Here is a 21470-nt window from a genome sequence, read left to right as displayed (position 1 = left end):
GGGATGACAGAATATTTCTGCGTCCCTTCGCTTTATGAAGCTTCTCAGTGTGAATTCCTAATTACTGGAGGGGGGGTCTGCCCGCACCCCCGGACGATGCCCGGGGCTCTCTGGGGTGTATAAAAGGGCCGAGCTCCCTGCCCAGCTCCATCCACACTTCTCCACTTGACTCCTCTCATCACCCGGGTAAGTGCGGCTCTCCGAATCCTCTTGGGGATCTCTCTCTGTCTCCTTCCACGAAATTCCTCCCTCACACCTTTGCCTCTTTTTTCCAGAAGCCTTTCCCAGTCTCAAGGATGTCCTGCTGTGTCCCCAGCTGCGGCGTGGCCACCCCGGCCCCTGTGGCTGACACCTGCAACGAGCCCTGCGTGCGGCAGTGCCCCGACTCCACGGTGGTCATCCAGCCGCCGGCCTCGGTGGTCACCTTCCCCGGGCCCATCCTCAGCTCCTTCCCGCAGCGGAGCGCCGTGGGCTCGGCCGGAGCTCCCTACGTCGGAGGCGGCTTCGGCGGCTCCTCCGGACGCCGTGGGGGCTCCGGCGGCTCCGGGGGCTTTGGGGGATTCGGAGGTTACGGAGGCTTCGGAGGTTTTGGGGGCAGCTGCGGCGGCTCCAGAGGCTGCGGGCCCTGCTAAGCCCCAGCGCCATCCCTGATCCAGGAGAGCTCCAGGAACGCGCCCGGCCCATCCCCGCACGTCAAGGCCCTGAGCAAGGACACACCGACACACCGACAGACAGACCGACAGACAGACATCCCCCGGCCCCGCTCCGCCGCCTTCCAGCCGCGCTCGGAGCCCCGCAGCGATCGCTGCCCGCTCCCGGCACGGCCCCAGCTCGGCTCCTGCTCTGCCCGTGTCCCCCCCGGGACACGCGGGGAGCGCTCGGCCGGGGCCCCGCTCCGCTGCAGCTCCCCTGCCCCGCACGGCAATAAAAGCTGCCTCGCACTGCAATGTTCACCGCCTCTCTCGGCTGCTCTTTGCTCCGCACCCGCGGCCCAGCGCGGCCCGGACGGTCCCGGGAGGGTTTCGGAAGGGTTTCGGGAGGGTCCCGGGAGGGTCCCGGGAGGGTTTCGGGGCAGCCCCGCTCGGACACGGCGGATGAGAAGCCCCGGCAGCTGCCCAGGCTCCTCCTGCCCGTCCGTGGCCACCGCAGCCCCGCAGCAGAGTCCCCCCGAGCCGGACCCTGCCCAGCCCCTGGCACGGGGCCTCTGCCCGTCCCTGCCCGGCTCCTGCCCGCTCCGGGCTCCTCTCTGCAGCCCCAAAGGAGCCCCGGGCCCACCGCCAGCCCCCTGCCCTTGGGACACCCCCCGAGGGAAGCCTGGAGCCCCGGGGCCGTGGGGATTGGGGGGAGAGTGGAGCCCCCGAGGGACCCGGTGATTTGCGCAAACAAACAAACTCTACAACTTTTTGAAAGTTGTAAAAAAGCTGGTATGTTTATTACAGCGCTGGACGCGTGTGGGAATCTTTCTCTTAACAGGACGTGTGTAGCTCTGGGAACTCCAGATCCCTTTTTTATTTCCCTCTCAAATACATATCTTACCCCTAACCCCACCGCCAGCCCGCTGCCCTTGGGACACCCCCGAGGGATGCCTGGAGCCCCGGGGCCGTGGCGATTGGGGCCCAGTGGAGCTCCCCGAGGGACCTGACCCTGCTCGGGGCTCTTGGGAGGCCCCGGCTCCCCAGGGAGGGACAGAACAGCCCCAGCTCCGTTCCCATTCCTTCCTCATCCCCTCCAACGTTCCTGCTCCCGGCACCGCCTCCTGCTCCCGTTTCTCCTGTGGGTTCCACCGGGGCTCCTTGGAGCCTCCCTGCACCTTTCCATGCCACCCAGCAATCCCAGCCCAGTGTGGGAGAGGATTTACAGCGACTTCTGGGAGCCGAGAGAAGTTTGAGAAAAGGATCCATGTTCACCCCTGAGAGAATTTCCTACCAAGGTCCTTGACACAGAAACCAAGAAAGAAAGAAGGAGAAATAAGAGAAAGCCGCGACTGCCTGTTCCTATGAGAACTTTGTCTCTTGTGACCAATAAGTGTAAATTTATGAGTTTTGTAAGAATGTATCAAAGCATGCATGGTATAATAAAAATGGTTTGAAGCCTTCTGCAAATGGAGTATTGATTCGTGTTGTGACCATCTCAACTACAACAGCCCAGTCCCAGAGGTGATGTCAGCTTTGCTGCTCTGTCTGAGGATTTGGAAGAGTTTCTGCCAGGCCCTCGTGGCCCTTTCCCATCCTCAGCCAGGGCTTTGGGGATGTCCTGAGTTTCCTGCTGCTGGCAGAGCACGGGGAGCTGGGGGGGATGAGCCCCCCAGAGCCAGCGGGGTCGGACATCCCCAGCTGGGACACACGGAGCCAGCTGTGCCCGGGCTCCAGGGCACTGCCCAGGGGCATCGCAACAGCCCAGCAGACACCCAGCAGATTGGGCAGTGGGGAAAAGGCAAGAGGAAGGAAAACCAGGAGTCAACATTGCAATGCAAGACAGCTTTTATTGCAGGGGGAGGGCAGGAGGGGCTGGGCAGGAGATCAGGGCCGTGGCCAAGGGCTTCCCATGGCCTGGCCCTGGGCACAGCTGGGTCAGCAGGAGCAGCCCCAGGGGAATCTCTGGGACCACCGGGGCACCAGGAGCCCCTCGGGGATGCTCAGGCGGGGCAGGGACAAGGCAGAGCTGCTTCCCAAGCTGGCACCAGGCTCCTGAGCTGCACAGCCCGGCCATGCTCAAGGGCTTTCGGTCCACAGAGCGTCGGGTTGGGATGTGCCGGGGTTTCTCCTGGAGCTCTTCTTGGTGTGAGGCCGCGCTCCAGCTGGGGCTTAGCAGGGCCCGCAGTTGCCATTGAGGTAGCGGTGGCTGCTGCTCCAGCCGCCGTAGCCGCAGTTGCCAAGGCCTCCATAGCCCCAGCCTCCGTAGCCTCCACATCCCCAACCGCCGTAGCCTCCACGGCCTCCATAGCCCCAGCCCCCATAGAGACCACGGCTTCCATAGCCCCAGCCTCCATAACCTCCATAGCCACCAAGGGCCCCGTAGCCCCCGTAGCCCCCGTAGGCCCCGCGGCTCCCAAAGGCGCCCCCGGCGCCGGCTCCCACGTAGGGAGCTCCGGCCGAGCCCACGGTGCTCTGCTGCGGGAAGGAGCTGAGGATGGGCCCGGGGAAGGTGACCACCGAGGCTGGCGGCTGGATGACCACCGTGGAGTCGGGGCACTGCCGCACGCAGGGCTCGTTGCAGGTGTCAGCCACAGGGGCCGGGGTGGCCACGCCGCAGCTGGGCACGCACAGGCTGGAGCAGGACATCCTTCGGTTCGGCTGGCAGAGCTGCGAGACAAAGCACGGCCACGGCTCACGCCAAGGACTCGGCCCAAAGCCCGGCTGCTGCTCTCGCCCGCCTGGAGCCCGTGTGCCAGGACTCGCTCTGGCTCATCCCAGGTGTTCCCAGCGCAGCCCTGGCACGGCTGGAGCGGCTCCTGGCATCCCCTGCTGCCCTCACCACCCCCGGCTCCTGCTGCCCGTGGCAATGGAGAAAAACTCCCTCATCCAAACCACCCGGCTCACCGGGGCCCTGAGCCCGCTGGTGGAACCCCAACCATCCCAGCTCTGCCCTGGGACAGCTGCTGGAGCTCGGGGACAGAGATCCCTTGGGGAATCCACAGGCAGAGATTCCTTGGGGAATCCAGAGCCAGAGATTCCTTGGGAAATCCACAGGTAGAGAGTCCCCAGGGAATTCCAGAGGCAGAGATTCCCTAGGGAATCCAGAGCCAGAGATTGCTTGGGAAATCCAGAGTCGGAGATTCCTTGGGAATTCCACAGGCAGAGATTCCCAGGGGAAGGAGCAGAGGAGGAAGAGAGGACGGAGGGAAGACTCTGGACTCACCACAGCGATCAATGAGCAGATTCGAGTGAAGAGAGCTGGATGGAGCCCTGTGGAACTCTTGGACCTTTTATACACCCCAGAGTGCCTGGGGCACCGTCCAGGGGGTGGGGGCAAACCCTCAGTAATTAGAAATTCAAGTGGACAAGTTAATCGGCACAGCTAATAATGGGGTCAGCTGTTTGTCATCTCCTTTTTGGAGATATTGCTGTGCAAACATGCCTGGACGGATGGGAGGAACAGCAGTGGCCCGTCATTACATGACAGACACGGTGCTGCTGGAGCTCAGCTCACAGCCCCAATAAACCCAGCTTTGGTCCTAATCCCTCACTTTGCTTACAAAGAATCCTGAGCATCCTTTGAGACATGGCTGTGATCAACCTGGCCGTGCCTCTGAGCCAGCCGTGCCCACCTGGGCCTGACCACGGGCAGGGCCAGCCTGGCTCTGGGGGGCTCAGCCAACACCCCCAGGATGGCCCTCGGGGCCAGCTGGGCAAGGCAGGCCCCCTAGGAGACCTCAGCCAAGACAAGATCACGGACACCCGCGGTGGAGGAGCCACAGGGACCCTTCAGCTCCTCCTGTGCTGTCCCCTCCGTCACAGCTGTCTCAGGCTCCATCCCACTGCTCTGGCCCTTCTCTGAGGGGTTTGGGTTCCACCTCTGGGATGTGACCCATGTGTGGAGCAATTAAGGGAAACAGGGACATGGAAACCCCAATGTGCTCCAGAATCTCCTAACCCTTACCTAAACCCAAATCCGTACTCTAACCCTAACCTTAACCTTAACCCTGACCCTACCCCTAACCCGAACCCTAACAATTCACAGACGTGTCAGGGGACCCCAAAACCTGGCCATGAACATTTTTGCTGGCACTGGCAGTGGGTGGGATTTGGGAGACACCCCGAGAGTGGCTTCTGCTTTGCCCGAGCTGCCGCTGCCTCGTTTACCAGCCCGTAAAAGGCCGATAATGACAGGGGTGATGGCTGGGGCAGCGCTTCAAAGATGCTGCAAGATGCCGGGAATTGTTCTCTGTAAGCAAAGTGAGGGATTAGGGACAAAACCCGGGTTTATTGGGGCTGGGAGCTGAGTGAACTCCAGTAGCACCGTGTCTGTCATGTAATGATGGGTCACGGCTGTCCCCCTGGCGCCTCTCTCCTGTCCACTCCTCTCACACCAATGTCCACAATGGCGGGATGACAGAATATTTCTGCGTCCCTTCGCTTTATGAAGCTTCTCAGTGTGAATTCCTAATTACTGGAGGGGGTCTGCCCGCACCCCGGACGATGCCCGGGGCTCTCTGGGGTGTATAAAGGGCCGAGCTCCCTGCCCAGCTCCATCCACACTTCTCCACTTGACTCCTCTCATCACCCGGGTAAGTGCGGCTCTCCGAATCCTCTTGGGGATCTCTCTCTGTCTCCTTCCACGAAATTCCTCCCTCACACCTTTGCCTCTTTTTTCCAGAAGCCTTTCCCAGTCTCAAGGATGTCCTGCTGTGTCCCCAGCTGCGGCGTGGCCACCCCGGCCCCTGTGGCTGACACCTGCAACGAGCCCTGCGTGCGGCAGTGCCCCGACTCCACGGTGGTCATCCAGCCGCCGGCCTCGGTGGTCACCTTCCCCGGGCCCATCCTCAGCTCCTTCCCGCAGCGGAGCGCCGTGGGCTCGGCCGGAGCTCCCTACGTCGGAGGCGGCTTCGGCGGCTCCTCCGGACGCCGTGGGGGCTCCGGCGGCTCCGGGGGCTTTGGGGGATTCGGAGGTTCACGGAGGCTTCGGAGGTTTGGGGGCAGCTGCGGCGGCTCCAGAGGCTGCGGCCCTGCTAAGCCCCAGCGCCATCCCTGATCCAGGAGAGCTCCAGGAACGCGCCCGGCCCATCCCCGCACGTCAAGGCCCTGAGCAAGGACACACCGACACACCGACAGACAGACCGACAGACAGACATCCCCCGGCCCCGCTCCGCCGCCTTCCAGCCGCGCTCGGAGCCCCGCAGCGATCGCTGCCCGCTCCCGGCACGGCCCCAGCTCGGCTCCTGCTCTGCCCGTGTCCCCCCCGGGACACGCGGGGAGCGCTCGGCCGGGCCCCGCTCGCTGCAGCTCCCCTGCCCCGCACGGCAATAAAAGCTGCCTCGCACTGCAATGTTCACCGCCTCTCTCGGCTGCTCTTTGCTCCGCACCCGCGGCCCAGCGCGGCCCGGACGGTCCCGGGAGGGTTTCGGAAGGGTTTCGGGAGGGTCCCGGGAGGGTCCCGGGAGGGTTTCGGGGCAGCCCCGCTCGGACACGGCGGATGAGAAGCCCCGGCAGCTGCCCAGGCTCCTCCTGCCCGTCCGTGGCCACCGCAGCCCCGCAGCAGAGTCCCCCGAGCCGGACCCTGCCCAGCCCCTGGCACGGGGCCTCTGCCCGTCCCTGCCCGGCTCCTGCCCGCTCCGGGCTCCTCTCTGCAGCCCCAAAGGAGCCCCGGGCCCACCGCCAGCCCCCTGCCCTTGGGACACCCCCCGAGGGATGCCTGGAGCCCCGGGGCCGTGGCGATTGGGGGCGAGTGGAGCTCCCCGAGGGACCTGACCCTGCTCGGGGCTCTTGGGAGGCCCCGGCTCCCCAGGGAGGGACAGAACAGCCCCAGCTCCGTTCCCATTCCTTCCTCATCCCCTCCAACGTTCCTGCTCCCGGCACCGCCTCCTGCTCCCGTTTCTCCTGTGGGTTCCACCGGGGCTCCTTGGAGCCTCCCTGCACCTTTCCATGCCACCCAGCAATCCCAGCCCAGTGTGGGAGAGGATTTACAGCGACTTCTGGGAGCCAGAGAGAAGTTTGAGAAAAGGATCCATGTTCACCCCTGAGAGAATTTCCTACCAAGGTCCTTGACACAGAAACCAAGAAAGAAAGAAGGAGAAATAAGAGAAAGCCGCGACTGCCTGTTCCTATGAGAACTTTGTCTCTTGTGACCAATAAGTGTAAATTTATGAGTTTTGTAAGAATGTATCAAAGCATGCATGGTATAATAAAAATGGTTTGAAGCCTTCTGCAAATGGAGTATTGATTCGTGTTGTGACCATCTCAACTACAACAGCCCAGTCCCAGAGGTGATGTCAGCTTTGCTGCTCTGTCTGAGGATTTGGAAGAGTTTCTGCCAGGCCCTCGTGGCCCTTTCCCATCCTCAGCCAGGGCTTTGGGGATGTCCTGAGTTTCCTGCTGCTGGCAGAGCACGGGGAGCTGGGGGGGATGAGCCCCCCAGAGCCAGCGGGGTCGGACATCCCCAGCTGGGACACACGGAGCCAGCTGTGCCCGGGCTCCAGGGCACTGCCCAGGGGCATCGCAACAGCCCAGCAGACACCCAGCAGATTGGGCAGTGGGGAAAAGGCAAGAGGAAGGAAAACCAGGAGTCAACATTGCAATGCAAGACAGCTTTTATTGCAGGGGGAGGGCAGGAGGGGCTGGGCAGGAGATCAGGGCCGTGGCCAAGGGCTTCCCATGGCCTGGCCCTGGGCACAGCTGGGTCAGCAGGAGCAGCCCCAGGGGAATCTCTGGGACCACCGGGGCACCAGGAGCCCCTCGGGGATGCTCAGGCGGGGCAGGGACAAGGCAGAGCTGCTTCCCAAGCTGGCACCAGGCTCCCGAGCTGCACAGCCCGGCCATGCCCAAGGGCTTTCGGTCCACAGAGCGTCGGGTCGGGATGTGCCGGGGTTTCTCCTGGAGCTCTTCTTGGTGTGAGGCCGTGCTCCAGCTGGGGCTTAGCAGGGCCCGCAGTTGCCATTGAGGTAGCGGTGGCTGCTGCTCCAGCCGCCGTAGCCGCAGTTGCCAAGGCCTCCATAGCCCCAGCCTCCGTAGCCTCCACATCCCCAACCGCCGTAGCCTCCACGGCCTCCATAGCCCCAGCCCCCATAGAGACCACGGCTTCCATAGCCCCAGCCTCCATAACCTCCATAGCCACCAAGGGCCCCGTAGCCCCCGTAGCCCCCGTAGGCCCCGCGGCTCCCAAAGGCGCCCCCGGCGCCGGCTCCCACGTAGGGAGCTCCGGCCGAGCCCACGGCGCTCTGCTGCGGGAAGGAGCTGAGGATGGGCCCGGGGAAGGTGACCACCGAGGCCGGCGGCTGGATGACCACCGTGGAGTCGGGGCACTGCCGCACGCAGGGCTCGTTGCAGGTGTCAGCCACAGGGGCCGGGGTGGCCACGCCGCAGCTGGGCACGCACAGGCTGGAGCAGGACATCGTTGAGACTGGGAAAGGATTCTGGAAAACACCCAGGGAAGAAAGAGGCAAAGGTGAGAGGAAGGAATTTCACAGAGAGAGATCCCCAAGAGGCTTCGGAGAGCTGCACTTACCCAAGTGATGAGAGGAGTCAAGTGGAGAAGTGTGGATGGAGCTGGGCAGGGAGCTCGGCCCTTTTATACACCCCAGAGAGCCCGGGGCTTCAGGAAAGGGGGCGGTGACAAAAAAACCCCGAGTAATTAGGAATTCACGCTGACAAGCTTCATCAGAGAGATAATGTTGCAAGATAATTCCATGGCATCCCGTCCTTGGGGACACAGGTGTGAAAACGTGTCCTGGACGTGAAGGAAGTGATGGGAGGGACAGCCGTGGCCCATCATTAGGTGACAGACACGGTGCCGCTGCAGCTCACTCAGCTCCCAGCCCCAATAAACCCAGGTTTGTCCCTAATCCCTCGCTTTGCTTACAGAGAACAATTCCCGGCATCTTGCAGCATCTTTGAAGCGCTGCCCCAGCCATCACCCCTGTCATTATCGGCCTTTTACGGGCTGGTAAACAGAGGCAGCGGCAGCTTGGGCAAAGCAGAAGCCACTCTCGGGGTGTCTCCCAAATCCCACCCACTGCCAGTGCCAGCAAAAATGTTCATGGCCAGGTTTTGGGGTCCCCTGACACGTCTGTGAATTGTTAGGGTTCGGGTTAGGGGTAGGGTTTGGGTTAGGGTTGGTTAGGGTTAAGGTTAGGGTTATTGTTTTGATTAGGGTTAGGTTTAGGGTTAGAGTTGGGGTTAGGTTTATTGTTTTGGTTAGGTTTAGGTTTAGGGTAAGGCTTTGGGTTAGGGTTTGGATTTGGGTAATGTTTAGGGGGTTCTGGAAGGCATTGGGCTTTGCATGTCCCAGTTTGCCTTGGTGAATCCTAAACCCCCCCAGTGAATGGGGACATCAGTGGGACAGAGCCCGGGAGAGCCATGACAGAGGGGACACCACGGGAGGAGCTGTAGCGTCCCTGTTGCTCCTCTGGCCCCATATCTGCGAGCTGGGTCCTGGCCGAGCCCTCCTGGAGTGTTTGCATTGCCCAGCTGGCCCGAGGTCTGACACAGGGGGTGTTGGTTGAGCCCCCCAGAGCCAGGATGGCCCTGGCTGCGTCCCAGATCAGGCCCAGCTGGGCACAGCTGGCTCAGTGGCACGGGGGCTGGCACTCAGGGTGGCAGGACTGGGCACAGCCTTGTCCCAAAGGATGCTCTGATTCTTTGTAAGCAAAGTGCGGGATTAGGGACAGAGCAGGGCCTGTCACCTAATAATGGGCCTCAGCTGTTCCTCCCATCACCTCCCATCGGTCCAGGGCACGTTTCCACACCAATCTCCCTGATGTCGAGGTGTATAATTGTATTGCATCATTATCTCTCTGATGAAGCTTGTCAGCCTGAATTCCTAATTACCTGGTTTTTTTTGCCACCGCTCCCTTTCCTGATGCCCCCAGGCCCTTTGGGAGATGTATAAAAGGTCCAGAGGTTCCACAGAGCTCTATCCACCTTCCACCGCTTCACTCGCCTTATCAGCTTGGTAAGTGCAAGCCTTCCCTCCTCTTTCCTTCTTCATCCCTGGGTTTCTCAGGGAATCTTTTGGGATTTCTGGAGGAACCTTTGGCTGTGGGCACCTCTTGCTCTCCTAGAGCAGAGCTGGGATAGTTGGGGTTCTATCAGGGGACCAAGGGCTTTGGAAGCTTAAGGACTTTGCTCCTTCAGATGTCAAATTCTTAATTCCCATGGGCAAGGAAGACTCGGGGATGGTGAGGGCAGCAGGGGATGTGAGCAGGAACTTGGATGGAATGGGGCTCGGATCAGAATGCTTAAGATGATCCAGAGTGAGTTCTGGCACACGGGCCAGAGCAGCAGCAGGGCTTTGGGTTCAGTCCTTGGTGTGAGCCGTGACCGTGCGTTGTCTTGCAGCTCTGCCAGCCGAACCGAAGGATGTCCTGCTCCAGCCTGTGCGTGCCCAGCTGCGGCGTGGCCACCCCGGCCCCTGTGGCTGACACCTGCAACGAGCCCTGCGTGCGGCAGTGCCCCGACTCCACGGTGGTCATCCAGCCGCCAGCCTCGGTGGTCACCTTCCCCGGGCCAATCCTCAGCTCCTTCCCGCAGCAGAGCGCCGTGGGCTCGGCCGGAGCTCCCTACGTGGGAGCCGGCGCCGGGGGCGCCTTTGGGAGCCGCGGGGCCTACGGGGGCTACGGGGGCTACGGGGCCCTTGGTGGCTATGGAGGTTATGGAGGCTGGGGCTATGGAAGCCGTGGTCTCTATGGGGGCTGGGGCTATGGAGGCCGTGGAGGCTACGGCGGTTGGGGATGTGGAGGCTACGGAGGCTGGGGCTATGGAGGCCTTGGCAACTGCGGCTACGGCGGCTGGAGCAGCAGCCACCGCTACCTCAATGGCAACTGCGGGCCCTGCTAAGCCCCAGCTGGAGCGCGGCCTCACACCAAGAAGAGCTCCAGGAGAAACCCCGGCACATCCCGACCCGACGCTCTGTGGACCAAAAGCCCTTGGGCATGGCCGGGCTGTGCAGCTCGGGAGCCTGGTGCCAGCTTGGGAAGCAGCTCTGCCTTGTCCCTGCCCCGCCTGAGCATCCCCGAGGGGCTCCTGGTGCCCCGGTGGTCCCAGAGATTCCCCTGGGGCTGCTTCTGCTGACCCAGCTGTGCCCAGGGCCAGGCCATGGGAAGCCCTTGGCCACGGCCCTGATCTCCTGCCCAGCCCCTCCTGCCCTCCCCCTGCAATAAAAGCTGTCTTGCCTTGCAATGTTGACTCCTGGTTTTCCTTCCTCTTGCCTTTTCCCCACTGCCCAATCTGCTGGGTGTCTGCTGGGCTGTTGCGATGCCCCTGGGCAGTGCCCTGGAGCCCGGGCACAGCTGGCTCCGTGTGTCCCAGCTGGGGATGTCCGACCCCGCTGGCTCTGGGGGGCTCATCCCCCCCAGCTCCCCATGCTCTGCCAGCAGCAGGAAACTCAGGACATCCCCAAAGCCCTGGCTGAGGATGGGAAAGGGCCATGAGGGCCTGGCAGAAACTCTTCCAAATCCTCAGACAGAGCAGCAAAGCTGACATCACCTCTGGGACTGGGCTGTTGTAGTTGAGATGGTCACAACACGAATCAATACTCCATTTGCAGAAGGCTTCAAACCATTTTTATTATACCATGCATGCTTTGATACATTCTTACAAAACTCATAAATTTACACTTATTGGTCACAAGAGACAAAGTTCTCATAGGAACAGGCAGTCGCGGCTTTCTCTTATTTCTCCTTCTTTCTTTCTTGGTTTCTGTGTCAAGGACCTTGGTAGGAAATTCTCTCAGGGGTGAACATGGATCCTTTTCTCAAACTTCTCTCTGGCTCCCAGAAGTCGCTGTAAATCCTCTCCCACACTGGGCTGGGATTGCTGGGTGGCATGGAAAGGTGCAGGGAGGCTCCAAGGAGCCCCGGTGGAACCCACAGGAGAAACGGGAGCAGGAGGCGGTGCCGGGAGCAGGAACGTTGGAGGGGATGAGGAAGGAATGGGAACGGAGCTGGGGCTGTTCTGTCCCTCCCTGGGGAGCCGGGGCCTCCCAAGAGCCCCGAGCAGGGTCAGGTCCCTCGGGGAGCTCCACTCGCCCCCAATCGCCACGGCCCCGGGGCTCCAGGCATCCCTCGGGGGGTGTCCCAAGGGCAGCGGGCTGGCGGTGGGGTTAGGGGTAAGATATGTATTTGAGAGGGAAATAAAAAAGGATCTGGAGTTCCCAGAGCTACACACGTCCTGTTAAGAGAAAGATTCCCACACGCGTCCAGCGCTGTAATAAACATACCAGCTTTTTTACAACTTTCAAAAAGTTGTAGAGTTTGTTTGTTTGCGCAAATCACCGGGTCCCTCGGGGGGCTCCACTCTCCCCCCAATCGCCACGGCCCCGGGGCTCCAGGCTTCCCTCGGGGGGTGTCCCAAGGGCAGGGGGCTGGCGGTGGGCCCGGGGCTCCTTTGGGGCTGCAGAGAGGAGCCCGGAGCGGGCAGGAGCCGGGCAGGGACGGGCAGAGGCCCCGTGCCAGGGGCTGGGCAGGGTCCGGCTCGGGGGGACTCTGCTGCGGGGCTGCGGTGGCCACGGACGGGCAGGAGGAGCCTGGGCAGCTGCCGGGGCTTCTCATCCGCCGTGTCCGAGCGGGGCTGCCCCGAAACCCTCCCGGGACCCTCCCGGGACCCTCCCGAAACCCTTCCGAAACCCTCCCGGGACCGTCCGGGCCGCGCTGGGCCGCGGGTGCGGAGCAAAGAGCAGCCGAGAGAGGCGGTGAACATTGCAGTGCGAGGCAGCTTTTATTGCCGTGCGGGGCAGGGGGGCGGCAGCGGAGCGGGGCCCCGGCCGAGCGCTCCCCGCGTGTCCCAGGGGGGACACGGGCAGAGCAGGAGCCGAGCTGGGGCCGTGCCGGGAGCGGGCAGCGATCGCTGCGGGGCTCCGAGCGCGGCTGGAAGGCGGCGGAGCGGGGCCGGGGGATGTCTGTCTGTCGGTCTGTCTGTCGGTGTGTCGGTGTGTCCTTGCTCAGGGCCTTGACGTGCGGGGATGGGCCGGGCGCGTTCCTGGAGCTCTCCTGGATCAGGGATGGCGCTGGGGCTTAGCAGGGCCCGCAGCCTCTGGAGCCGCCGCAGCTGCCCCCAAAACCTCCGAAGCCTCCGTAACCTCCGAATCCCCCAAAGCCCCCGGAGCCGCCGGAGCCCCCACGGCGTCCGGAGGAGCCGCCGAAGCCGCCTCCGACGTAGGGAGCTCCGGCCGAGCCCACGGCGCTCTGCTGCGGGAAGGAGCTGAGGATGGGCCCGGGGAAGGTGACCACCGAGGCCGGCGGCTGGATGACCACCGTGGAGTCGGGGCACTGCCGCACGCAGGGCTCGTTGCAGGTGTCAGCCACAGGGGCCGGGGTGGCCACGCCGCAGCTGGGGACACAGCAGGACATCCTTGAGACTGGGAAAGGCTTCTGGAAAAAAGAGGCAAAGGTGTGAGGGAGGAATTTCGTGGAAGGAGACAGAGAGAGATCCCCAAGAGGATTCGGAGAGCCGCACTTACCCGGGTGATGAGAGGAGTCAAGTGGAGAAGTGTGGATGGAGCTGTGCAGGGAGCTCGGCCCTTTTATACACCCCAGAGAGCCCCGGGCATCGTCCGGGGGTGCGGGCAGACCCCCCCTCCAGTAATTAGGAATTCACACTGAGAAGCTTCATAAAGCGAAGGGACGCAGAAATATTCTGTCATCCCGCCATTGTGGACATTGGTGTGGAGAGGATTGGACAGGAGAGAGGCGCTTGCAGGGACAGCCGTGACCCATCATTACATGACAGACACGGTGCTACTGGAGTTCACTCAGCTCCCAGCCCCAATAAACCCGGGTTTTGTCCCTAATCCCTCACTTTGCTTACAAAGAATCTTTTGGGACACGGCTGAGCCCAGCCCGGCCATGCGCCTGTGCCAGCCATGCCCAGCTGGGCCTGTCCTGGGCCGGTCTGGCTCTGGGGGGCTCAGCCAGCACCCCCTAGGCCAGACCTCAGGGCCAGCTGGTCAGTGCAGAGGAGAGCTCGGCCAGGACCCAGGCTGGAGGGTCTGAGCGGTTCTGGATCCTCTCTCTGCTCTCCTGATCCTCTCTGTCGGTCTCCCCTTACTCGTTTATGCCACACCTGATCCCACCCGTGTCATTCCCAAATCCGTGCCAGGATGGATCCTTGATGAAGCTTCATCTGTCATGGGATCTCCCCCTCTGCTTTTTGCACCACAATCATTTGGATCGGGGGCTTAACAAATCCTCCAGTGGCACCAAAAATTCTTTTAGGGATTCTCCCTCCAGGAGCCCCCCATGCCCAGCCCTGTGCCCACCCCTGTGTCGTGTGGGGTCACCCTCGTCGGGCAGGACATGGCTGTCTGTCTGTCCGTGCTCCCCCCAGCCTGCCCCACTCCAGGACTCTGGTCCTGCGCCCTCCCCTGCCACGTTGGGCGTCTGGGATGTGTCCCGAGTGGGTGGGATTGCTTCTCCCTCCCGGCGTCCCTATTTAGCAGCCCGTAAAAAGGATTAATGACAGAATAAGTGCCGGCTGTGCCATTTCAAAGCGCTCCTGAGTGATGCCCAAAACTCTCGTGCATAAGCAAAGCAGGGGATTAGGGACAGGTTGGGGTTTGCTGGAGCTCTGATCTCGGCTTCAGCAACAAATGATCTTACACACAGCGATTGGTCATGGCCTGGTGATTCTCCAGGGCACCTTTACTCGCTCTAGCCCCAGTTAATACTGATGTAATTGCCTCACATTTCAGTTTGTGTCATGAGGTTTGTCCGCTTGAATTCCTAATTACTGGGGGTTTGCCCCCACCCCCTGGACGGTGCCCCAGGCATTCTGGGGTGTATAAAAAGTCCAAGAGTTCCACAGGGCTCCATCCAGCTCTCCTCACTCGAATCTCCTCATTGATCGCTGTGGTGAGTCCGAGTCTTCCCTCCGTCCTCTCTTCCTCCTCTGCTCCTTCCCTGGGGACTCTGCCTGTGGAATTCCCAAGGAATCTCTGCCTGTGGAATTCCCTGGGGAATCTCTGGCTGTGGAATTCCCAAGGAATCTCTGGTTCTGGATTCCCCAAGAAATCTCTGGCTGTGGAATTCCCTGGGGAATCTCTGGCTCTGGATTCCCCAAGGAATCTCTGCCTGTGGATTCCCCAAGGGATCTCTGTCCCCGAGCTCCAGCAGCTGTCCCAGGGCAGAGCTGGGATGGTTGGGGTTCCACCAGCGGGCTCAGGGCCCCGGTGAGCCGGGTGGTTTGGATGAGGGAGTTTTTCTCCATTGCCACGGGCAGCAGGAGCCGGGGGTGGTGAGGGCAGCAGGGGATGCCAGGAGCCGCTCCAGCCATGCCAGGGCTGCGCTGGGAACACCTGGGATGAGCCAGAGCGAGTCCTGGCACACGGGCTCCAGGCGGGCGAGAGCAGCAGCTGGGCTTTGGGCCGAGTCCTTGGCGTGAGCCGTGGCCGTGCTTTGTCTTGCAGCTCTGCCAGCCGAACCGAAGGATGTCCTGCTCCAGCCTGTGCGTGCCCAGCTGTGGCGTGGCCACCCCGGCCCCTGTGGCTGACACCTGCAACGAGCCCTGCGTGCGGCAGTGCCCCGACTCCACGGTGGTCATCCAGCCGCCGGCCTCGGTGGTCACCTTCCCCGGGCCCATCCTCAGCTCCTTCCCGCAGCAGAGCGCCGTGGGCTCGGCCGGAGCTCCCTACGTGGGAGCCGGCGCCGGGGGCGCCTTTGGGAGCCGCGGGGGCTACGGGGGCTACGGGGGCTACGGGGCCCTTGGGGGTTATGGGGGTTATGGAGGTTTTGGGGGCTATGGAGGTTTTGGGGGCTATGGCAGCTGTGGCCGCGGTTCCCGCTCCTTCGGGGGCTCCTGCGGGCCCTGCTAAAGGCCAAAGCCCGGCGGAGCTCAGCGCTGCCGCTGCCCGCGGGCTCCTGCAGCAGCCCCGGCTGCCTTGTGCCGCCTGAGCCGGGCTGGAGCTGCAGCCCCTGCTCAGCGCCGGGAGCTGCAGGGTCCCTGTCGCTGCCGTGTGACCCTGCAGAGCCTGGGCCGGCGCCTCGGGCCTTGCCAGCGCTGCCCCAAAAAGCTGCCCCCTCTCTGCGCCCCCGGCCAGCTGCGCCCAGCCTCGGCTCAGGCTCTGCCCTGCTCTGCCCAGCCCCGAGCCCCGCAGCCGCCCTGGCACGGGGCACTCTCTGGGCTGCAGCCCTGGGCTGAGCCTCGCTGCTGCTGCTGCTGCTGCTGCTGCTGCTGCTGCTGCTGCCGCCTTGGGATTTTCGTGTTCCCATGGCGTTGTTGCTGGTTTGTCTCTCGCTGACAGCGCCTGTGGCTTTTAAACTCAAAATAAAGACTCTGCATTGCACGAAATATTTTTTTTGTCATGGATTTCTTCATCCTGGCCGTAAATGAGTGTCTAAGTGAGGGATGGTGTGGAATGTCCTGTCGTGGAATCACAGGAGGGTTTGGGTTGGGATGGACCTTGAAATTCATCCTGTTCTAAGCCCTGCAGTGGGCAGGGACATTTTCCACTGTCCCGGGCTGCTCCAAGCCCTGTCCAACCTGGCCTTGGACACTGCCAGAGATGGGGCAGCCCCAACTTCTCTGGGAAATCCATCCAGCCTCACAGGGAAGAGTTCCTTCCCAATGTCCCATCCAAACCTCCTCTCCATCAGTCTGAACTCTTTCCCCTTTGTCCTGGCGCCCCATCCCTTGGGAATTTTCTCTCCCCGTGTTTCTCGTAGCCCCTTCAGGTCCTGCAAGGCCACAGCTGGGCCACCCCAAAGCTTCTCCAGGCTGAACATTCCCAGTTCTCCCAGCAGAGCTGCTCCATCCCTCTGATCCCATCCTGGAGCCTCCTCTGGGCTCTCTCCTCTCCCTGAGGGTGTTTTCCAAATGCTCCTGGAGCTCTGGCAGCCTCAGGGCCGTGCCCATTCCCTGTGGAGCCTGGGGAGTGCCCAGCACCCTCTGGGGGAAGAACCTTTCCCTAAAATCCATCCTAAACCTCCCCTGGCACAGCTTCACCCCATTCCCTGGGGAGCCTGGGCAGTGCCCAGCACCCTCTGGGGGAAGAATTTCCCTGATATCCCACCCAAGCCTCCCCCTTAAAAATAAATGCGGTAAATGAAAACAGAAAATGCATTTCGGTCGAGAAAATTTATTTGGAAAGAGAAGCTTTCCTACAACTGTGGAACAAAACTGTACAGGATACAAAGAGCATCGTTCAGGGGGTTCAGCGAGGCTCTGGCAAATCACCAGCATCCAAGTGATGCCGCCTGTAAAAAACGGGGAATTTCCCTTTTTTTTTTGGCAGCGTTGCCGTGTGCAATCCCGAGCATTTCAAGTCACCTCTCTAAGCTCAGTGCCAGTAAAAAAAAATCCGTGAGAAGCCAAAGCGCGGCGGGAGCAGACGGCTGCGCCGCAAAGCTGCGGGAGAACAGCTCTAAACTAAGGGGAAAAAAAAAAACCCGCTGGGATTTCACCCGGAATTTCCCTTTCCGCGGGCTCAGCACGTCCAGCGCTTCCCGGAGCGGTAGGAATTGCAGGGATGAGTCCATTGCGAGGAGTAGCTGTAGGAATATTTGGGGGTGCAGCGCGGCTCCGCGCGGGCCACCACCGGCGCTGCCACTTTGTCCCCCGCTGCCACCTCGGCGGCCACCGCGGCCTGGGGCTCGCCCAGGGCCACCTCCGTGGGTTCCGAGGCTCCCACGACGGTTTGCTGCGGGTACGTGGTGAGGATGGGCCCCGGGAAGGTGACCACCACGGGCGGGGGGTAGATGATGACCCGCGAGTCGCCGCAGGTCACCACGCAGGGCTCGTTGGTGCTGCTGGCCAGAGGTTGGGGACACTTGGGCTCGCAAGGGGTGGCACAGGCCAGCTGGGTGGAAGCCATCGCCTGGTGGTGCTGGGGGAGAGCCTGCGGGGTTAAAAAAAAACACAAAGAAATTGTCCGAAAGCGAAGGGAAGAACTCCTGGAGGCTCTTGGATGTTGGCGTTTGGGTCTAAGAGATCGTCAGAGGAAGTTGGGATAGAGACAGAATTGGAGCGCTGGTTTATTGACATTTGGCTCTAAAAGATCATCAGAGAAAATTGGGATAGAGACAGAACTGGAGCGCTGATTTATTGACATCTGGCTCTAAAAGATTGTCAGAGGAAATTGGGATAGAGACAAAATTTGAGAGATGGTTTATTGGCAATTTGGCTCTAAGAGATGGTCAGAGGAAATTGGGATAGAGACAAAATTTGAGAGATGATTTATTGGCAATTTGGCTCTAAGAGATGGTTAGAGGTAATTGGGATAGAGACAAACTTTGAGCGCTGGTTTATGGACATTTGGATCTAAAAGATTGTCAGAGGAAATTGGGATCAAAATTTGAGAGACAAAATTTCAGAGCTGGTTTATTGACATTTGTCTCTAAGGGTTTTTAGAGGTAATCGAGATAAAGACAGGAGCCAAGGGCTGGTTTATTGACATTTGGCTATAAAAGATCGTCAGAGGTAATTGGCATAGAGGCAAAATTTGAGCGCTGGTTTATTGAAATTTGGCTCTAAGGGATTTTAGAGATAATTGAGATGAAGACACGAGCTTGTTTATTGACATTTTCTTCTGAGATCTCGTTAGAGATAACTCGGAAAAAGACGAGAGTTGAGCACTCGGCTATTGACATTCTAGGAGATAATTCGGGTAAGAACACGAGTTGATCCCTTATTTGTTGACATTTGGCTCTAAGTGGTTTTTAGAGATAATTCAGATAAAGACAAGAATTGCTCTCTTGGCTATTGACATTTCCTTTTAAGATCTTGTTAGGGATAGTTGAGATAAAAACAAGAAATGCTCTCTTGATTATTGACATTTCGTGTTGAGATCTTTTTAGGGATAATTGAGGTAAAAACAAGAATTGCTCTCTTGGCTATAATTTCCTTTTAAGATTTTTTTAGGGATAATTGAGGTAAAACCAAGAATTGCTCTCTTGATTATTGACATTTGGCGTTAAGGGATGCTCGGAGTTAATTTGGATGCAGTTTTATCTCCCACCTTTAACTTCCCCGCCCCGAATTGTTCTGAATTCCTGTTAATTTCCCCCATTTTCTCTTCCTCCCCTGGGAGCAGAACTCCTCCTCTTTTCCTCCCGCGCCACCTCCCAGCCCCGGCCCTTTGCAGGAATTCCCGAGGACGCGCTGAAACTCGTTCCCACAGCGCCTCTGTTCCTCCCACACTTGGGAAAAAAAAAAAAAAAAAATCCGGATTTTCCACGTATTTCAGCGTGGAATAATCAGCTTAGCACCCTGCTTAATTTTTGTATTATTTTCCTTGCAGGTTCCCGTTGTTTTCAGGCAGGAAAATATTCTGCTAAAACACAGGGGGAAAAAGCAAAAGGCTGAGAATAAGTGGGAGTGTTAAGTGCTCGTTTAATAAGTGAAACATATAATTAAAATATTTATATAATATAAGGTATATGTTAAAATATTTCTATAGTGATATAATCAAGCCAAATAAGAAAATTATATTTTCACTTATGGGAAATTCATTCAATAATGTTTATTTCTTCAGGTTAAATCATCACATAAAAGCCTGGCGAGGCATCAGAATATTTTTTAAACTTGTAAATTAAATTTATCCTTTTGATAATTAAAAAAAAATTTCTAAAATACCCATGCAGGGCATTTTCCTCCGAGTTCCTTTAAGTTAAAACGCAGCACTGACCTACAGAAATGCTGAATTTCATCTCTGGAAAAGCGCTTTAGAATTGTAAATCACTTTTAAGAGTTAGAAATGAAAGTTATTGGCACAGTTACGTTAATAATCCATAATAATCACTTGGTGTAGCTCCCTTGGCTCCAATTAAATTAAGGATGAGCTGATCCAAGCGGCAGCAGAGCTGCACCGAGCTGAGTTCCAAGCAGGATTTCCCACGGTTTTCCATGAATTCCACCCCGAACCCTCTCCCTGACCGTGCCACTCAACCGAACGCGAAGTTAAATCCATCCCCGAAACTTTCCCGAATATTTTTCCAGAATTAAAAGGCTGAAATCCTCATTCTCCCATAAATCCCAAATCCCTGCAAAAGCCCCGCTTTGACTTTCGCCCCCTTTGCCCAGCACGAAGAGCGCTCCTAAATCCCCCAGAACCAGAACACTCAGGCAAAGCTCAGCCCCGACTTTGAGGAGAAATCCGCGCAAAAGCAGAAGGGAAATTGAGGTTTTTAGAGCCGGACTTACTCAGAGAGGTGGAGAGGAGGAGTCGGGAGAGGCAGTGAGGAGATGCCAGGGTGGAGAGGGGATTTATACCCTGCCCGATGCCCGGGGGCGGCTGAGCCACCCTTTGCTGAAGCGCTTTAATGACTCGGGAGCCGAGCCCGGTGCAGGGATCGCGGCTGGAGCCGCAGGAATTGTTTTGCTCGCTGTTTATGATTATCTAAAGCCGCGTTGGGCAATAACCCCAAAAATGCAGGTGGCAACTCGCCAGGTCTTTTCATCTCGGAGTTTCCTGCTTTTCTGCTCCCGGTTTCATTAAGAGGTGAAAATGCAGCGAGAATTAATGAGGGTTATTTTAGCTTATCTTGGCTAAAAGCTGGAGTGCGCAGGGAATGTTGGAGAGCCAGGGTGATTTTCCTTTTGGAAGCAAAACCTGACACAGGGAATCGTGGCCGTGCCTCGTTTATCAAATCTGGGATTCTTTCCCTTAATATCGGTGGGATTTACGGACGTGCTCCTAAATCAGGGGAAGGAGCTGCTGCAAAGGCGAAGAGGAAAGCTCGGGGTTATCTTTGGCATAAAAACGAAGCCGTCCATGAATTATGTCAATTGTGAAGTTTAAAATGAGGAGCTTGATGAAACACTTTCCATAATTTATTCTTTGTGAGGTCACAGCAGCCCGGATCCTCTAGGATGTCATTACCGTGATTACCACGAAATGATTTCCCTGGATGGCAAACTCGCAGAGGTTTTGAGATCCTCTTTGAAATCTCATTTTCTGATGTCTCCTGAATATTCCTGATAAGCCCCAACTCCCTGCGGCATCTCTGGGGGTGCCTCATAAAATCAGAATAATTCCTGCGATGCCACAAACCCCGGGATGGTTTTACCTCGTCTCCAGGTGGGCATTTCCAGGTACAAAGATTCCCCCCGGAGGGAAGAGGGAGTGAAAAGGGAAAAAAAGGGAAAAAAAGCGTGCAAGGCACCGGGATTTGGGGATGATCCTCCCAGCGGCTTCTTTGTGAGCAGGGAAGAGCTGGGGCCGTGTGGCTCCTTTTGGGATCACGTCCATGGCAAAGGAATCCTCTTTTTTCCCCCCAGGATTTAATCCTAACGAGGCTGGATGGACGTTGCCTGTGAGGAGGAGCCCAAAATCCTGCCCCAAAATAATCCATTTTCTTCTCCTCCCGAAATTTCCCATGTCTCTGATATCACCCTTTGGAATTGCTCCAACACCTCCCTCCCCTTCCCAAAATTCCTCTTCCAGACCAGGATTAAAGCACACGGAGAAAATGTGAAATTCACCCCTCGGAAAGGATTCCAGCTCTCCTCAGCTGATCCACTTGGGAATTCCCAACCCAGGAACCGAACCCGGGCTGGCAAAATCAGTCCCTGGAGCACAACGGGATCAACTGCTCCCCAGATCCCTCAAAATGCAGAAATTTGGCGTGGAATTTTCTCTTTCCCACCCGCGTTTTGTGTTGTGCTCCTGTGCCTGCAGCTGGATCGTCAGGAATTGTGGGGATGGATCCAGACTGAAGGAGAGGAGATTTAGGGGGGATTTGGGGAAGGAATCGTTCCCCGTGGGGGTGGAGAGGTTCTGCCACAGCTTCCCCAGGGAATTTCTGGGAAAATCCATTCTCAAAACTTTCCCAAATATTTTTTTTTTCAGAATTAAGAGAATGAAATCCCTCATTATCCCATAAATTC

At 58.8% G+C, this 21470-nt stretch overlaps 8 protein-coding genes across 14 annotated transcripts; 4 read left to right on the top strand and 4 right to left on the bottom strand.

Moving 5' to 3' along the window:
• Nucleotides 1-293: 293 nt before the first annotated feature.
• Nucleotides 294-632, top strand: LOC115913202 (claw keratin-like). The gene has a single exon (XM_030965125.1). It carries the CDS (start codon nucleotides 297-299, stop codon nucleotides 630-632), a length of 336 nt encoding a protein of 111 aa, XP_030820985.1. The 5' UTR covers nucleotides 294-296.
• Nucleotides 633-2804: 2172 nt separating this feature from the next.
• On the bottom strand, nucleotides 2805-3281 carry LOC115913281 (claw keratin-like). 3 transcript variants are annotated; one of them, XM_030965218.1, is made up of 2 exons: nucleotides 2984-3281; nucleotides 2805-2935 (listed from the first exon to the last, which is right to left on the bottom strand). In XM_030965218.1, the coding sequence occupies exons 1-2, from the start codon at nucleotides 3279-3281 to the stop codon at nucleotides 2805-2807; spliced, it is 429 nt and encodes a 142-aa protein (XP_030821078.1). The 3 variants fall into 3 exon arrangements, with proteins under 3 accessions (XP_030821078.1, XP_030821079.1, XP_030821077.1); XM_030965219.1 differs by having other exon boundaries at nucleotides 2805-2926; XM_030965217.1 differs by having other exon boundaries at nucleotides 2805-3281.
• Nucleotides 3282-5337: 2056 nt separating this feature from the next.
• LOC115913201 (claw keratin-like) lies at nucleotides 5338-5691 on the top strand. Its single transcript, XM_030965123.1, has one exon. It carries the CDS (start codon nucleotides 5338-5340, stop codon nucleotides 5689-5691), a length of 354 nt encoding a protein of 117 aa, XP_030820983.1.
• A 1879-nt stretch (nucleotides 5692-7570) lies between these two features.
• On the bottom strand, nucleotides 7571-8047 carry LOC115913280 (claw keratin-like). Of its 3 annotated transcripts, none has more exons than XM_030965215.1 (2): nucleotides 7750-8047; nucleotides 7571-7701 (listed from the first exon to the last, which is right to left on the bottom strand). In XM_030965215.1, exons 1-2 carry the CDS (start codon nucleotides 8045-8047, stop codon nucleotides 7571-7573), a joined length of 429 nt encoding a protein of 142 aa, XP_030821075.1. The 3 variants fall into 3 exon arrangements, with proteins under 3 accessions (XP_030821075.1, XP_030821076.1, XP_030821074.1); XM_030965216.1 differs by having other exon boundaries at nucleotides 7571-7692; XM_030965214.1 differs by having other exon boundaries at nucleotides 7571-8047.
• Nucleotides 8048-10013: 1966 nt separating this feature from the next.
• On the top strand, nucleotides 10014-10490 carry LOC115913282 (claw keratin-like). 3 transcript variants are annotated; one of them, XM_030965223.1, is made up of 2 exons: nucleotides 10014-10311; nucleotides 10369-10490. In XM_030965223.1, the coding sequence occupies exons 1-2, from the start codon at nucleotides 10014-10016 to the stop codon at nucleotides 10488-10490; spliced, it is 420 nt and encodes a 139-aa protein (XP_030821083.1). The 3 variants fall into 3 exon arrangements, with proteins under 3 accessions (XP_030821083.1, XP_030821082.1, XP_030821081.1); XM_030965222.1 differs by having other exon boundaries at nucleotides 10360-10490; XM_030965221.1 differs by having other exon boundaries at nucleotides 10014-10490.
• Nucleotides 10491-12664: 2174 nt separating this feature from the next.
• Nucleotides 12665-13003, bottom strand: LOC115913200 (claw keratin-like). Its single transcript, XM_030965122.1, has one exon. The coding sequence runs from the start codon at nucleotides 12998-13000 to the stop codon at nucleotides 12665-12667; it is 336 nt and encodes a 111-aa protein (XP_030820982.1). The 5' UTR covers nucleotides 13001-13003.
• A 2072-nt stretch (nucleotides 13004-15075) lies between these two features.
• On the top strand, nucleotides 15076-15459 carry LOC115913284 (claw keratin-like). Its single transcript, XM_030965224.1, has one exon. It carries the CDS (start codon nucleotides 15076-15078, stop codon nucleotides 15457-15459), a length of 384 nt encoding a protein of 127 aa, XP_030821084.1.
• Nucleotides 15460-16715: 1256 nt separating this feature from the next.
• On the bottom strand, nucleotides 16716-19929 carry LOC115913405 (feather keratin 4-like). Its single transcript, XM_030965427.1, has 2 exons — nucleotides 19785-19929; nucleotides 16716-17481 (listed from the first exon to the last, which is right to left on the bottom strand). Exon 2 carries the CDS (start codon nucleotides 17455-17457, stop codon nucleotides 17071-17073), a length of 387 nt encoding a protein of 128 aa, XP_030821287.1. The 5' UTR covers nucleotides 17458-17481; nucleotides 19785-19929; the 3' UTR covers nucleotides 16716-17070.
• Nucleotides 19930-21470: the final 1541 nt, after the last annotated feature.

This window comes from Camarhynchus parvulus, chromosome 25 (assembly GCF_901933205.1).
Source record: "Camarhynchus parvulus chromosome 25, STF_HiC, whole genome shotgun sequence".
In the NCBI taxonomy this organism is placed as follows: Eukaryota; Metazoa; Chordata; class Aves; order Passeriformes; family Thraupidae; genus Camarhynchus; species Camarhynchus parvulus.
Note: the sequence above shows the minus strand (reverse complement) of the source record. Positions and strands in the feature narration are given on the sequence as shown.

What these genes read in the sequence shown, in the direction of transcription:
- LOC115913202 (XM_030965125.1), top strand. Translation starts at nt 297, where the DNA reads ATGTCCTGCTGTGTCCCCAGCTGCGGCGTGGCCACCCCGGCCCCTGTG.
- LOC115913405 (XM_030965427.1), bottom strand. Translation starts at nt 17,457, where the DNA reads ATGGCTTCCACCCAGCTGGCCTGTGCCACCCCTTGCGAGCCCAAGTGT.
- LOC115913281 (XM_030965217.1), bottom strand. Translation starts at nt 3,281, where the DNA reads ATGTCCTGCTCCAGCCTGTGCGTGCCCAGCTGCGGCGTGGCCACCCCG.
- LOC115913284 (XM_030965224.1), top strand. Translation starts at nt 15,076, where the DNA reads ATGTCCTGCTCCAGCCTGTGCGTGCCCAGCTGTGGCGTGGCCACCCCG.
- LOC115913280 (XM_030965214.1), bottom strand. Translation starts at nt 8,047, where the DNA reads ATGTCCTGCTCCAGCCTGTGCGTGCCCAGCTGCGGCGTGGCCACCCCG.
- LOC115913200 (XM_030965122.1), bottom strand. Translation starts at nt 13,000, where the DNA reads ATGTCCTGCTGTGTCCCCAGCTGCGGCGTGGCCACCCCGGCCCCTGTG.
- LOC115913201 (XM_030965123.1), top strand. Translation starts at nt 5,338, where the DNA reads ATGTCCTGCTGTGTCCCCAGCTGCGGCGTGGCCACCCCGGCCCCTGTG.
- LOC115913282 (XM_030965221.1), top strand. Translation starts at nt 10,014, where the DNA reads ATGTCCTGCTCCAGCCTGTGCGTGCCCAGCTGCGGCGTGGCCACCCCG.